At 36.7% G+C, this 14,722-nt stretch overlaps 1 protein-coding gene across 7 annotated transcripts in view; it reads left to right on the top strand.

Annotated features, from left to right (window-relative positions):
* Positions 1-14,722, top strand: part of RFTN2 (raftlin family member 2) — a 35,668-nt gene that overhangs the window by 13,039 nt on the left and 7,907 nt on the right. For 6 of the 7 annotated variants that reach the window (XM_032692716.1, XM_032692718.1, XM_032692717.1 and 3 more), the window contains 4 exons: positions 1,063-1,263; positions 4,274-4,395; positions 5,454-5,557; positions 11,967-12,045. In XM_032692716.1, the coding sequence (XP_032548607.1) occupies positions 1,063-1,263; positions 4,274-4,395; positions 5,454-5,557; positions 11,967-12,045 (506 nt within the window). Of the gene's footprint in view, positions 1-1,062; positions 1,264-4,273; positions 4,396-5,453; positions 5,558-6,747; positions 7,015-11,966; positions 12,046-14,722 lie in introns of those variants that run through there. The other variant, XM_032692720.1, reaches the window with a different exon arrangement.

Genomic DNA, 14,722 nt, shown 5'->3' with positions numbered 1-14,722 from the left:
CTAGAAAGAGTCATTCTTACTGAAAGTTGAGAATTTTGGTATGAATTTACCTTATTCTTGGTAAAGAAGATGTCATTTGCAGTGGGTGTGGTAACACTTCTCAGAACAGAGGGGTTCTTCCAGATGCTGATTCAGATTGCTTGCACTACAAAGCCTACTTTGGAAATCTCTCTCTGTTTCTGGAGCCTAGAGAGACTAGCTTCTTATTTGGGGTCACCTAAGCCAAGTTCCTTTGTTTTGGCAGTGTGAATACTTCCATGTTTAGAGGTTGGTTTTTATTGATTTAAGCTGCTCAGCAGTATTAGACCATCTGAGAACATTTTTGGGCAACTCGTTTGTGTTATTTCTCCACAGCAGTGAAACACATGAGCATATTTGTGGAACACCTCTAAATAGCTAGGACTTGATAACTTGCACCAGTGATTTCCTGAAATGCTGTGGATCTTAAATACTGTGAATTTTAATCTTTCAATATTTGTTTGAATGTTTTTGTAACAGCAGTGTATTAATACCTACATATAAAATGATTTGAGTAGATGAGGGTTTTGTATACTTAACTTGCATGATCACCAGTAACTAGTGAGAAACCCCAGCAGGCAATTAATATTGTACTTAAATAACCTTCAGAAAATAATGGGTAAAAATTGATACTGTACAAGACATTCCTTATGTTTACAAATGTAAAAAATTGTCACTGGTTATTAGAATTTCAAATATTTGTAGCCAGAAGTTTTATGAGTGGCAGGAATGAAGCCTGTTTCCACGGGGTTCTTCTTAGCTCTTGTATATTTTCTTTATGCAAAACCCACCTACCTAGAGGGTCCAGTGGCAGCCCAAGTGTAGTAAGTTCACATTTTCCTTGTATCCCAAAGCATACTTCCCTTCACACCTTGTTCTGAGTGTGTTTAGGTCTGTTAAACAGAGTACAGGCACATCAGGAAACAATTATTAAAGCTGCTGCTTAGAATTAGAAAACTACCTTGAAATAAAAGATTAGTAATATTATTAATCTTGGAGCACTGTCTTTGAGAGGTTTACTTTTCTTCCTTTCTCTTTTGTCAGACAAGCTGTATACAGTCTTCAATGTTTTTGAAGACGATTCCACCTGCTGGACCTATCATGAAGGTGTTTTGTCTATGAAAGTAACAAGGAAGGGGCCGGTTGTTAGTACTCTGGAAGCAGACTGGCTAGAATTAACTACATTTTATTATAAGCAAGGATTGTCCTTAGTCGATTCTTTTGTACACTGGGAATCTTCTAAAGGTGAGTAAAGTCCCAGAATATAATAAAGCTTTTACTTATTTATGTAGAACTACATGACTTGGAAAAAAATAAGACCATGTTTTTGTTTCTTGCTATGGAGGTCAGTATGTAAACATGTTCAGATAGTGTATTGTAACTTTGTAGAATCTGATACCTAAAAAGGGAATAATTTGTCTTCTGGCCAATTAGAGATTGAAGTAATTGAAATTTCTGTTTTAATGTATCAAATCGAAAATTTCCAAAGCAGGAAACTAGCATAGTGATAAAACAAAATGAACTTCAGTTTGGTTTTGGTTTCTTTGAAGGGAAAGGTAATGGCAGGGGGGAGATCGTGTGATGTTCCTGTTCTGCTGCTCTCCAAATATTCTAATGAGACAAAATAGCACCTTGAATTCTCATTAACCTTATTGTACCATTAAACCCAAGTTAGACTTTCCATGCTTCCTACTTTCTTCAACTCTCTGCTGGGCTTAAGCATTCTTTCCAAACCACCAAATTGCATTAAAATTTGCTGTTCTGGTCAGATGTGGACACATGTAGGGAGTAGAGAAACGCGTTTCTGTCCTTGCACTCAACTGTAGGCAGATCCTCCAGGACTTGTTCACACAGCTGGGAGAGAGGTCTTCCCTGATCCCTCGTGCTTCCTGTGCTCTTCTGCAGGAATCTACCAGCTCAGTTGACAGTCATATTGATATAATAGAGCAATTAAAATTATAGACCTCTGTGCCACAGGATCTTCAAATTTACTTCATTCTACCAGTTTCAGTGTGATACCCATTTTTTTTCTGGGGAGATCCTACCAGCTCTTTGAGAGTTCCTAGCCTTCATCCTCCTGATTAACAGATGCAAACCTGTCAGTAGTGCCACTGCTGGCCCAGGCCCCTGCACACCATGCTGAGCCCAAAATCTTGCCTTTTGGCAGAGCTGTGGGTCAGTGCTGTACCACTGGTGACAACAGAAGCAGCTCTTTGCTGGCCAGAGTATCTAGAGCTGTAAAACTGTTGCTGGTAAGATACATAATTCAGAGATTCTATTTCTGTTTGAACTGAATTTGTCTGAAAGCCAGAAATTAAGTGTTGCAAAAAATATTAGGAAGCTACTGACTGTTGCACAATTGCTTGAAAAAAACCTTGAAGAAAATGGTAGTACCCTGGTGTTAGGGGTGCAGATCAAGGCAAACTGACCTGGTTAATAAATTCTGAAACTATTAACTGCTATCAAACAACATTTGTTAAAATAAACCTAGACTTTATACTTCTCCAGGGTGATACTTTGGTTGAATTTGTACATGTCTTGCTAGTACTAAGTTGCAAATTGTTGGTGTTCCTGTGTGATTAATTATGGCAGTTCAGTGTAAGCAGGCAAAATAAAGAGCTGCAGTGGAGGAAAGTCTTGTAAAACGTTGGTAATAAAGGTTTCAGGGCCCTTAAACAGTTTTTGCAATGCTCAGGCTGATTATCAAGAGCATTAGATAATTAATTGTCAAAGTTGCTTTCATAAATCACTTTGTCTGCCTCTTATATGAATTATACGAGGAGGGCAAAATTACTAGGACTTTGAATAGTTGTTATATGTATTGTGTCTTATGCTTTTTTTCTGTTAATCCTGATTTAAAATAATATGCACTCACCATCTCCTTTGCAAGGCAGAGCTTAAATAAAAAAAAGTAAAACATAATCTTTAAAAGTTAAATGATGTGGGTTCTTCAAAAACAAAACCCTGACAACAATGACAAGTCTTCGGTTTTCAGTGTTCTCTGTAGTTTTGAATGTGAATCACTGCATTTCTGTAGCTCTGCAATAACATAAATTTAATGACTGTCAGAGGCACATAACCTCATCAACAGATTTACCTCAAATGGAATTTGGCAGCTAGTCCCTCTCAGACTGCAGATTTTTATGCACATAAGCAGTCTAACTATGCAGTTTGTAGTAGTCATCTTTTTTGCTCTGAAATTATTATTCCTGTTTATTCAAGTCAGTGGAAGAAGAAAATTTCCTTGGGGGGAAAAGAAGTGAGAATTCAGACTCCCTAGTTTTCAATACAGAGATTTTTTTTTTTTTTTTTTTAGTGCTGGAAAAGAACCCTCTGGAGATCTGTTACAGTTCACTGAGGGCTGGTTTTAGCAGCCGTTGAAATTAATCTTTGCAGCTGTTGTCCAACAAGTTTTACAGTCTTCCCATTCCTCACATAGAGAAGATCTGTCTGCTCTTCTCTGTATGAAGAACTACCCCAACTTTAATGCCCAGGCGATAACATACCTCATCCAGTATTGGAGAGGATTTAAATCTGGTGTTCTGAGGATTACATAATTTTTTAATGTCTGAGTTTAGTTTAAATTCAAGTTAGTCAGCTGTCAGGGTACATCTCCACAAAAGGCTTCCTGAAGACTCTTGGGAGAAGCAAAACCAGAAAATGAAGCAATATTTGATGCGCAGCTTTAGTTTGGGCCAGCCGGATGCCATCGAGCTTTGACGTGTGAGTCAGGGAGTCGGGCTCTGAAACTTCCTTCCCATCAGGAATCTTCTTACAATTACTTCTGTTTCAGGCTCTTCCTGTGGCCATTTATGTTTTCAAGTAGCAATAGTTTGGCTTTGCACTTCATGGTTCACTTATCTCTGTTCCCTCCCACCACACCAGAAGCCACAGTTGTCAGGCAGATGATATTGAGGTTGAGTAAAGAGGGTTTGTGCCCATCCTCTGCAGGAGATATGTTGAATACAGGAAACTGGAATTCAGATTGGAGCATGGAAGGGGTTAATGCTTTTGAGAAAATTAAATTGTTCAGAGTTGAATTTGTGTAAAAAAAAAAAAAAAAAAGGGATTTGAGTATTAAGTTGACTTGCATACTCCAAATTGTAATTAGATGCAGAAATAACCACAAATTTGAGTTTGCTAATTCATTTAATTTTATTTTAGAGGACTGTTCAGTGAGGCAGGGGGGAAACATCCCATATGTACTTGTTGGTAATGTATCAACCTAAAACTTTGTTTCTGTTTATGTTCACAGGGGACTATTTGCCCAAATCTTTAGAGGGATTATTTATCTATGAAGAAGAAGGTGCTGGGGTTCCAGGTTCTAGCAGGAAAGGAAATGATGCAATAGTTGTTGAACAATGGACAGTCATTGAGGTAAATTGGTGATTATTTAGCAATGCTATTTCCTACTTTTATTTTTCTTGTTTTTTCCTTAGGGTGCTTGTACCAGTATTAGATAAATGTTCAGAATGGTTTCCTGAAGCCACTTGCATAGGCTAAACTCAAGCCTTGAATCATAAAAATAAAGTCAGGTCTGTGGCCATTGGTAAATGTACATACAAGAAATATGCTGGAGGGATTCTGGCCTGCCATTTACAAAGGATCATACCAACAAATACAACTGCCAAAGAAAATGTTCTGGGTTTTTTTGTATGTGTTTCAGACCAATTTTAGATAGAATTCCAGCAAGTGCAGGTCACACTGACAATGTGAAGTATTTTTAAATAAGAAGGGGAAGAAGATAGCTAGAACTAGAAACAGGAGAAAAATTATAATGAATTAATTATGGCTTTCAGATGTATATTTTTATTAAAGTGTTACTGCTAAATATGAAGTACTTGATTTTTCCTAATAACTGTAGTAGGCTACAGCAATAAAATTATTTTTTAAAATATTTTAATGTTATAGGATTATCGCATCAATGACTTCTGAAATTAGTCATTGTTGGAGGATATTAAGGACTTACTTTTGAAATATCCAATGATAAATATGTTTACCAATGTGAAAAGAATTAGCATAAAGCTTGTATGTTAAAAAAACCCAAACAAAGAAACCTCACCAAAATCTTAATTTTAGTGCTAGATGAGATGCTTATTCTTCGTATCTAAAGTAAAAACAAATACATAATTGACACCTAATATGGTGTTTAAAGTTTTGGCACTAATTTAGCAAAGTGACAAACTGGATAAATGAGATGTGCTTTGTTGCTGAATCAGGGCTCATATCTGATGTTAATAAATTGCTTTCTTTGGGTTTTGTAGTCGTGACCTTTCAGATTGTTTTCAGTTTGAAGCAGTGAATCTCCACCAAAGAACAGTTTATCATCTCAAAGGCTCGTCCCACTAAAAGTGAGAGAGGAGTTGTAGTTGTGTAGAAATGTGAATGAAATCTGTACAGAGTCTCTTTACTACTTTTTATAATTATTAATGTAGGGGTGTGAAATTAAAACAGATTATGGACCTTTATTGCACACGCTGGCTGAGTTTGGATGGCTCCTGACCTGTGTCCTGCCCACCCCCATCGTACGACATGACAGGTACCCACACTATAGATTGCAGCATTTTTGGTGTACATGTCTGAGAATTATCGAGTCATTACTTGCATCCTGAAATATAAAAAGAAGGAAAATGCTAATGTTAAATGCATATAAAACTTGAGGTATAACTACCATTACTGTTGAGTCTTCTACTGTGATGTTTTAGGTCTCCCGGTTTCAGTGAGTCTAATTCTAGACTTAAAATACATTGTGTAAATCTAAACATTAAAAGATTTTTATTTAGAAAACTTTGAACCACATACTCAGTCCCCAGCAATGGGGTTACTCGTGCACTTCAAGTTTGTGAAACATTGAAATGTTTCACTAGTTTAGGACCTTGGTGAATGACTAGTTTAGGTGATGGAAGAAGTCATGTCACAAGACAGTCATGCACTATTTATTGCACATTAGAGTGGGATGTGCTAATTCAGCAAGCTATTGGGCTGTTGCTCTTCTTTAATGTAGACATTATGGTTCACTTCAAATATTGTACCAAACTACTGGATTTCAGTTTTCTGGTTGTTGTACTTACTTAGATGATTGAGGGGACTCTGTCTGCTCTTTAAGAAGAGCCAAATAGCCCACCTGAATCCTCCACAAGGTTCTAGACTTCTTTTTTTTAACCCCTCCAAAAAGTACTGTGCTTTTCAGCACAGTATCAAGTTAAAAAAATGGCAAATGAAGCAGTGGATTAAGCACTCTTAATGCCCCTCTTCTCTCTCATCCTTTTTTTTAAGTTTTTCTTCCGTTAGATTAAGATTACCAAGCTTCAAAAACAAACAAATGTGCTGAGGCACAGCTTAGGGCTCACTAACAACTGTGGAAAGAGTGGATGACTTGAGAAATCTTTGGATCCCAGACCTCACTGTGTTAAATCAAGACAGCATGAAAAAGATGTGAATGAAAGTTTCTAAGAAAACTCCTGCAAGAAAGTGGGAGTTTTGTTCAAGTGATTTGACATAATTAAATCAACTCATGCATGTGAGAAGGAGGTTTTTCTGATCAGGAAATGGATGTTGGGGTTTTTTGGCTGTGGTGTTTTGGTTTTTTTTTTTTTAATAGTTGATTTTAACCAACTGGTTAAATGCAAAGACAAGAAGTGGTAAAACAATATGGCATGTTCTGTGGAATTTTTTTGGTTTATTTCTTTTTTTTTAATAAGGGCCTCTGTATGTTTTGTTTCCTTCTAGAAGAAGCAGTTTCCAGAATACAAACCAAAACGGTTCTCCTTTAATTTCTTCAGTAACTTTGCAGTCTAAATGTATTAGCTTTGAACATGGTGACTTGTAAGAGTATGTGAACTACTGAGCCTGACTTTTGTAAACAGCTGATATTTTTGGCCAAATCTTAGAGCTTGACAGTAAGTCTTGACAATGTGAATCTAATCTTTGAAGGATGTCAGTGGACAGTGAGAGAGATTTTAGTAGTCATGGTGTGCTGTGAGTCATAGAATGAGGGACTTTTTAACCTACAAATTCATGTCCCACAGGCAGTGTAACTGAACCCATCCCTGCAGGGTTTGGACGAGCAGGGTCAGGAATGTCCTGAGCAGCTGCTGATCAACCACTCCAAGTGTCAGTCTGTGCCTGCAGCAGGTGAATGGTGCTGCTTTGTACCTCATGGATTTTTTTCTATGGGCCCTGCCTTTGCTCTGCAATCTAAGTGCTAAAAGAAAAAAAAAATAGGAAAAAGGGCTAACAGCTTGATTAGGCTAGAGCTGTTAGTATTTGAATTAGTAAGAACATGTACCAACCAGCAAAATATTAAAGTAGTGTTAGATTTCTCGAGTAATGTTGCATCCTAGATGTGAAACAACCAGCCCGTTAATAGCAGTGTTCATGCTAAAGGGGATTATCTCCTGGCCAAATCTGAAACTGGATTCATTTTGTATCCACACTCAGATAATTCAGACTAATAAAAAGCATTTGTTTTCTGGTCTAAATGGTTGGGTAGGAGTCTGTGTGAATTGTCTAATACTTGTTATTCCACTGTGGCTTGTGAGTTACTCTTGGAAGAAAGGGGATGAATCATGTTTTGTGTGGCTGTAGTATATCTCATATACAGCTATTCAGTTTTCTTTTTAAAAAGAAAACTTGAAAAAGCCCATGAAAAAGAATTCCTAATTAGGAATTGAGAATTCATGAGTTGGAAAATTAACATCTTCCTGTCCTCGTGGGCTAAGTAGCAATTGATAGCTACTATTTTTAGGCATTGATGTTGGCATTTAAAGAGAAGAAATTCCTGGATGGTTACTGTGTGTCTGATATGAAAGATGCCATTACAGTGCTGGTGGTGATGGGTTATCCTAGGAATGCAAGTTAAATGTCTCAATAAAGAAGGATACTTTATGCTGCTCAACAGCTGGGGTTTTTTGCCAGACTTGGAACTCTGTCCTCAAAACCCAGCCTGAATATTAACAGTCTTCAGAAACACTGAAAAAATAAAATAAGCAACATTTTGAGATCATCTGACAAATTCATGCTTTCATATTTATTTTCGTAAAAGAATTTGTGCACAGTATTTAGATAAAATCTTCATTATCCTCATTTTTACTCACTGCGGTAGTTTGCTGTATTCTGTTTTCCTCTTATTTATTGCAAAACTTTCCATCACTTCAGATCTTCTGTGATCTTTTCCTAGACATTGTGCCCACTGCTTGTCTGCAGATCAAGAGTGTGACCAGCTGGGGTGTGACAGGATTGCCATGCACTGATGTGTTCCTTTTCAGGCTTTTGCATGGTTAGGATTTGAAACAGTTCAAAAAAACACTAGGCTGTCATGTCTGTTCCTGTGTGGTTTTGTTGTTGTTTAAGGTTTTTCACTTTTCCACAGACATATAAAATAAAAAATTAAATAAATATATAAATAAAAATAAATATAAAATAAAATGCCCAGAGCATTAAGCTGATGTGATAGCTGAATGTCACACATCACTGTCCTGTTTCAGGCAGGGGCAGCACTCTGTACAGCAGTGTAGTCTTTCAATTCCTACCTCAATGGCTAAATCATGTTGGATGCAGGAAACATTTCCCTGAAAAGCTCTTTACTGTTACAAAGACAGTGTACATGTCATTCTTGAAACACTCACAGTGGCCAGTTTGTGCAGTGTTGTTTGAAAAATAAGTCCTGTGGGTCTTGGGTTTGTTTTTTGGTCAGCACACTAGAGATTGCATAGAAGTTGCCCTCTCCTGACAGTGATTCTTTTTTTTGCTCTGGGGATATGAGAAAGCAGAGCATGAAAAAGAAAATGCATGTGATGAAACATTTGTTGTATCCATCCATGTCTTGGTTATTTAAACTGTGCCAGCAGTCAATAAAGAAATTTTTAGACCAAAAAAAGCAGACCATAAAGGAATACCTGATAGATCCACAATAATAATGGTGATTTAAAGAGCCCCCTGTATTATATGCAAGTCTTACTTAATTGGTCAATGTCTTCAAGACAAGAATTTTGATAGTAATTATGCCAAGTTCAGATAAATAGCAAGAATAAAATGAATAGTCCTTTTAGAAGTTAAATCTAGTGAGTATCTAGGAGAACTTTGCTGGTAAATGTAGTACTCCTGCAGTTTTTATTATGATATTATAGGAGTTTGTAAAATTTCATACATGTTAGGGGTTGAAAATTAGAATTATTTTAAGGTTTTTCAAATGTTTCATTAAATGGATCCTTTAAGCTTAGTATCTCAAGCTGGTGTCAGTCTCATGACTGAAAGTTTGGGTGCTGTGTGGCTCCAAAGGAGTGCAAAGCTTTATTTTGAGAAATGTGAAAAAACCCACAACTAAATAGATGAATAGAATTTATTATCTTATTCCTTTTATTCATTTTTAGAAAACTTTGTTTAACCTCTGTTTGCAGTGCTTTGTAAATAACATGTTCATGCATTAAAAAAAAATGGACCTGTAAAAATCAGAGCCATTGGAGTATTACTGAGCTTCTAGCTTGATGTTTGCTTTTGGGGACAGAAATATAGACATGTAAGAGGACAAAATTCTTTGCTCATCCAGCATAAGCAGACAAGCAAATTGCTGAAGTTTCAACAAAAGAGTCTCTGTTGTTGCTCTTGATCACTCTTGAGAGAGGAAAAAGCTTCAGCAGCCTGACTCTGCAGTGACCTTTATTTCCCTCCACTGATTACTGCAGTGCCTGAAAATGGACAAGGCAGACTCTGAGCAGTGCAGTGCAAAAAACTGACTTTGGTTATTAATTTATCATGGCTCACTACTTAATCAGTGTTTTCAAAATGCCCTGACTTACAGGCAAAGAGGGAATGTGGAAATGTGAGGGAAGCTACGGAGCCTCCCTTGCTGTAAGTGCTTTTTCTCATTTAAATTCTGCGGAAATCCCACTGTCCTTGAGTTCTTTGTGAATTAAGCTCATAGCAGCTTTGTCGTGTGCGGCATTTTAATAAGGTCAGACTTAGAAGATTGTTAATTTACTTATTGTCTGCTCGCCATCGTGTCCTTTCTCTGTTCCAGTAGAATTTGTACAAGCTGTAGCTTAATGTTTAGGGGTTTTTTCTTGTCTCTGAAGGAATGCAGACACTGTTACAAAATAAGCCATAGGCTCTTCCCCATGCCCCGGACTGTGCTCAGCCTTCTTGCTTAGAAGAGAGATTTCCCAGTTGATATTATCAAAACAGACATAACTGAGGCAGGGAGAATACCTAGCCAAGTGGAATAAGGTTGCAGGATTGCAGGCTTACTTGTAGTGACTTAAAATCTTAACATGTTTTCTTTTAATGAGTGCATATAGTGAGGTAGAGACTCTTGGAGCAGGAAACCTTGTTAGTTTAAGGAATTGAGTGAATTTGCTCTCCTGCATTTTTGTGTTCCCCACTAGCTGGAGATTAGGATAGTTCTCTGTTCTCATCCAAGGAAGACGTGCAAAGATATGCCATGACCTGAGTTCAGCTGGACTGAAAGGAAGATTGGGAGGGGTCAAACACAATCACAAACCCATCATCACCAGCTCTTGATCTGCGTACATGTGTACTGAGTAGCTGTTTATGCTGGGAACTCTTCCTGAGCTCATAGGGACAGTTTTAGTCCCTGATCTTCCTTGGAGCAAGTCCCTAATGTTAAATAAATTCTCAGTCCTAGCCCTGTCATGAAACATGCATCAGTTACCTGAACTTGGTATGTGATTGTTGACCTTGTGACACACTCATGGTGAAGCAAAAGCCTGTGTTGTTTTAGTAGTTCTTTCTGTAACGTTGTGCATAATAATACTGTTTTATGGTTGATAGAATAGGTAGAATCATAAATATTTCAGATGAACTCACTGTGTCTCTGGTGTTTCCATTTTGCTACTTGTCTTTAGTGCACTCTTAAATCTGAAGTCACCCTTTTACTGAAGCATTTCAGTGTTTTTCCTTTATATGCATGAAACTCTTGCTGAATACTGCCCAGAAGCAGGAGTTGAGGAGAGAAGAGCTTATAAAAATGTAGTATCTGATATTTAGAAGAGCACTGGAATTTTTTAAACTCTTATTCTGGAGTTCTGGTCTTGAAATTCTTGCACTTTTTCATTGACACAGAGTTGGGCTTGGTAGTACATATGCTATCAATGTGGTGACCTGTATTGCTGGTGGAAAGGTTATGAAAATACATCTTCTGCAAGTTTTAATGTATTTATCACTACTAAGAGTGATATCAGTAATATCTGATTAGGTCTTGAGGAAAAACTTCACCTCATCATGTTTATTATTCTACAAGTATTTCCTTCTGGAAAAAAAAAAAGCACCTGTGCTGCTTTATATGTGTACCATAACAGTATTAAAATCTGTAAAAGTTCCAGGACTGAAGTTGCTTTTTTTTTTCCCTTTATTTATCTTAATAAAATATTCTCTAGTCCTTCCTAGGCTCCCTCATACAAAACAGCCAGTGTCACTTATCTCATTGTTGATGTAGAGCTTATTAAAACTGAGCCAAGTCCTTTTATCCATAGGTGAGGAGACAACAAGCTTAACCCTATGTGCCAATTAGATATGTTACAACCAGAAAACAACTTTTATTTAGCAGTAAAGAGTGGCAATTCCCCAGTTTTGTGCCACAAAGTATTGAGATATTTGTTGAAGCTGTGGATCTGTTGAGGTTGGGCCTGGTTGTTGTGGCATTAATAGGTAGTACATGTTAAATAACTCCAGTCATAGTAATACAAGTTATTGGTCTGTCCATATTTTGATGTGGATCACCTTAACCCAGCTCTGTGCTTCTATTTATTTTTTTTTTTAATATGTTTACAGAACTGTTCAGGAATTAATAAACTGGTTAATGCTTTGTAGTCTGCCCTCTTCTTACTCGTGGACTTAAATACGCACAACTTAAAGTTGACTTTAAAAGGTATGAATGTGTTAGGGACAATTATTGCCATTAAAACATTGAAACTGTTTTCTTTAAATTTTAGTGAAGGAAACCTCGCTACAAAGCAAGTAATTTTTCTTCAGAGACCTGTTATGTGGAGTTCTGCAGTCCAGACACCAGAGGTGAGTAACTTGTTTATGGTATTAATATAAAAAAATTAGTACTTCACTTAACGGTAAGATATAGAAACAAACTAGACTTCTCAATTAATAGGGGAAAAAAATGGTAGAACAGGATTTCACTTATTACCAGTTCAAGTTTGTGGAGAGCTTTTGCAGAACTTACCTGTTATTTGTTTTCTCAGATGTTACCTCTTGAGTTAAGCCATGGAGAAAAACATGTTATTTGTTCTAAGAAATTACTGTGTCTCAGGTGGAAGAAGTTACCTGTGTTGGAAGTATTTTCTTTGAAGTCTTTAGGAAATCTTGAATGTTCTGATTGAAATCCTGTATCATTGCACATAAAAATGAAAAGTATTTTGACCTCTAAAATATCTACTTTCACACTTTTAAAAGAAACAAGTGTCAAGCTGTATGAGGGATACTTCAGTCTGCAGGTTAACAGGGTGAAGACACTTGTTGCATGAAAATGTGTGACAGGATTTAAAACTCTGCAGCTGAACCTCCTCACCTTCTTGTCCCTTTTGAGGGAAACTCCTGTAATAGAGGTTGTAACTCAGTCACCACACTCTGCTCGGTGTTGCAGCAGTTACTGCACCTGCATGGTGCTGCAGTAAACCCTGCTGTGCCAGTGAGGGATGAACTGCTGATGGGCTTTTCTTTGCTGCAGCTTTCGACATCCCATGGTGGTTATTTCTGGATTTCAGTAGTTGTTCCACCTTCCTCTATTCAGCATGGCTTTCCTGTGATAGTCTTAAGCTATGAATGTTTTCACTCATGTCCAGCACCAAACTTTACAAACTTTATATACTGTTATAAGGCAGTGATACCTAGCTGCTTCTTTGTCCTGTATAAATAGTTCTGTGAGTCTCTAAACTTCATTCATATTTGATCTTTCTGTCTTTTACTTTCTATTCAGTCTATTACTGTCATCTGTGTTTTCCTCTGTTTAGTGTTTGTAAAATACACTCTTCCTTTTTTTGTTCTTCTCCAAGCTTTTGCTTATCTCCAGTCTAACTTCCCTCTCACTGTGTCCCCTGATAATTAGTACTTCCATGCCTGAAAGAACTGCTTTCAACATACACGATTCAAGTCCTGTTTTATTTTTTTGTCTCAGTTTCCATCTAGTTCTTGAACACTGTAATTTTTTTCATTTATTTAACTGGAGCTTTTCTTTCTTCTCTTCAATGTTCTGTGTAGTCTTCCTTGCTGGTGTCTTAATCTTCTCTTCCATTCATACCCTCTTCTAAATTCTGCCAGTGGAATTTTTTGTCCTTTAACCACCTTCTATGTACAAAGCATCTTCAGCTTTTAGGTTTCAGATCTTCTGCTCTTATGCCTGACTTTGTAGTCTTTCATTCCTAATGTGTTTCTGAAAGTACATTTTGGAACACAGTTTTGATACCAATATTGTAAAAATATGGAACATAATGTCAGTGATTATAAAACAAAATAATGCTTTCCTACGTTTTTAATACTCTATAATAAAGGCATGATATCTCATATCTCCTGATATGAGACATAATGTTATTTCTAACTCTAAGTGTCTCTTAAAAGGCAGCATCATTATCTGTCACAAGTTAGAATGGTTAAGACTCAGTTCTGTCAAGAGACGTAGAACAAACCAGTTCTGTAAAAACAGTCAGTCTGAGGAACTGATGTGATTTAAATTAAAAATAGGAAGCACTGTACTCACAGTTTAAATCCCATCACCCAGTTATGAGGTGATGAGCAGCTTTGGTTTATACAAATAAAATGGTGTGTTTTGTAGTTCTTCTTCTATTTGTTGTAATAGGAAACCTTTGACTTTGGAAGTAAACAAGTAGGTGGTGATGTGTAGCCATTTACATCAGGATTTCTGTGTTTAAAATCTGAACAAACTTAATATCTAAATGTGCTCTTTAAGTACCAGTGAATGTTTTACTTCTCCACCAGGAAATTTCAGTATGATGAGGTCATTTTAGCATGGGATAAATAGGTAACTGGGGCTGAAGTTGAAATGTTTAGCAGAGTAACATTTTTCCTTCTGTTTTGCCAATTATGGTGGTTTTCCCTTAAATTTTCCTCTTTTTACTTCATTGCTTTTTTACAAAAATGTTGGAATCGGCAAACAGCTTATTACTTTCATTTCAGTCTAAATTCATGGATTTGTTAGTAATACCAAACTGGTATAGAATGTCATGATAGCTTTGCATTAAGTACCTAGATTTCAGGTGGAAAATAAGCTGCTGAAATTTGAAAGTGTTCCCTTCTGCTCTAGAGACTTTTTTTTGTTGCTGTTGTTTAAATAACTTAATCTCCTGGACACTGACAACACAGCTGCACTATTTTATTGAACCCTTGCAAACATTTTTGTAAAAACATTTCATTCCTGTGATTGTATATTGTTTGGCATGACGCTTTCCTTTTTATTTGTAGTGTGTATCTTTTCCTTGATGTTCATATTACATTAAAGCTGTCACTAAAAAAATTTTGGTATCCACAACTTAGGGTGTTTTTGAAACACAGAAATACTTCAGATGCCTGAAATTTTTAAGTTAAAAAACATTGCATCACAACTTTTGTTTATTTAAGCACACCTTTATCACATTTGCAGCTCAGATACCTTGAGAAGAATGCTGCTAACAAGGCTCTTTCATTACTAAAATAAGAAAGCAGCCTCATACGGACTTTTTCAAAC

The sequence above is a fragment of the Chiroxiphia lanceolata genome, chromosome 7, assembly GCF_009829145.1.
Source record: "Chiroxiphia lanceolata isolate bChiLan1 chromosome 7, bChiLan1.pri, whole genome shotgun sequence".
NCBI classification, from domain to species: domain Eukaryota; kingdom Metazoa; phylum Chordata; class Aves; order Passeriformes; family Pipridae; genus Chiroxiphia; species Chiroxiphia lanceolata.
The sequence above is the reverse complement of the archived record's forward strand: the minus strand, read 5'-3'. Positions and strand labels throughout refer to the sequence as shown.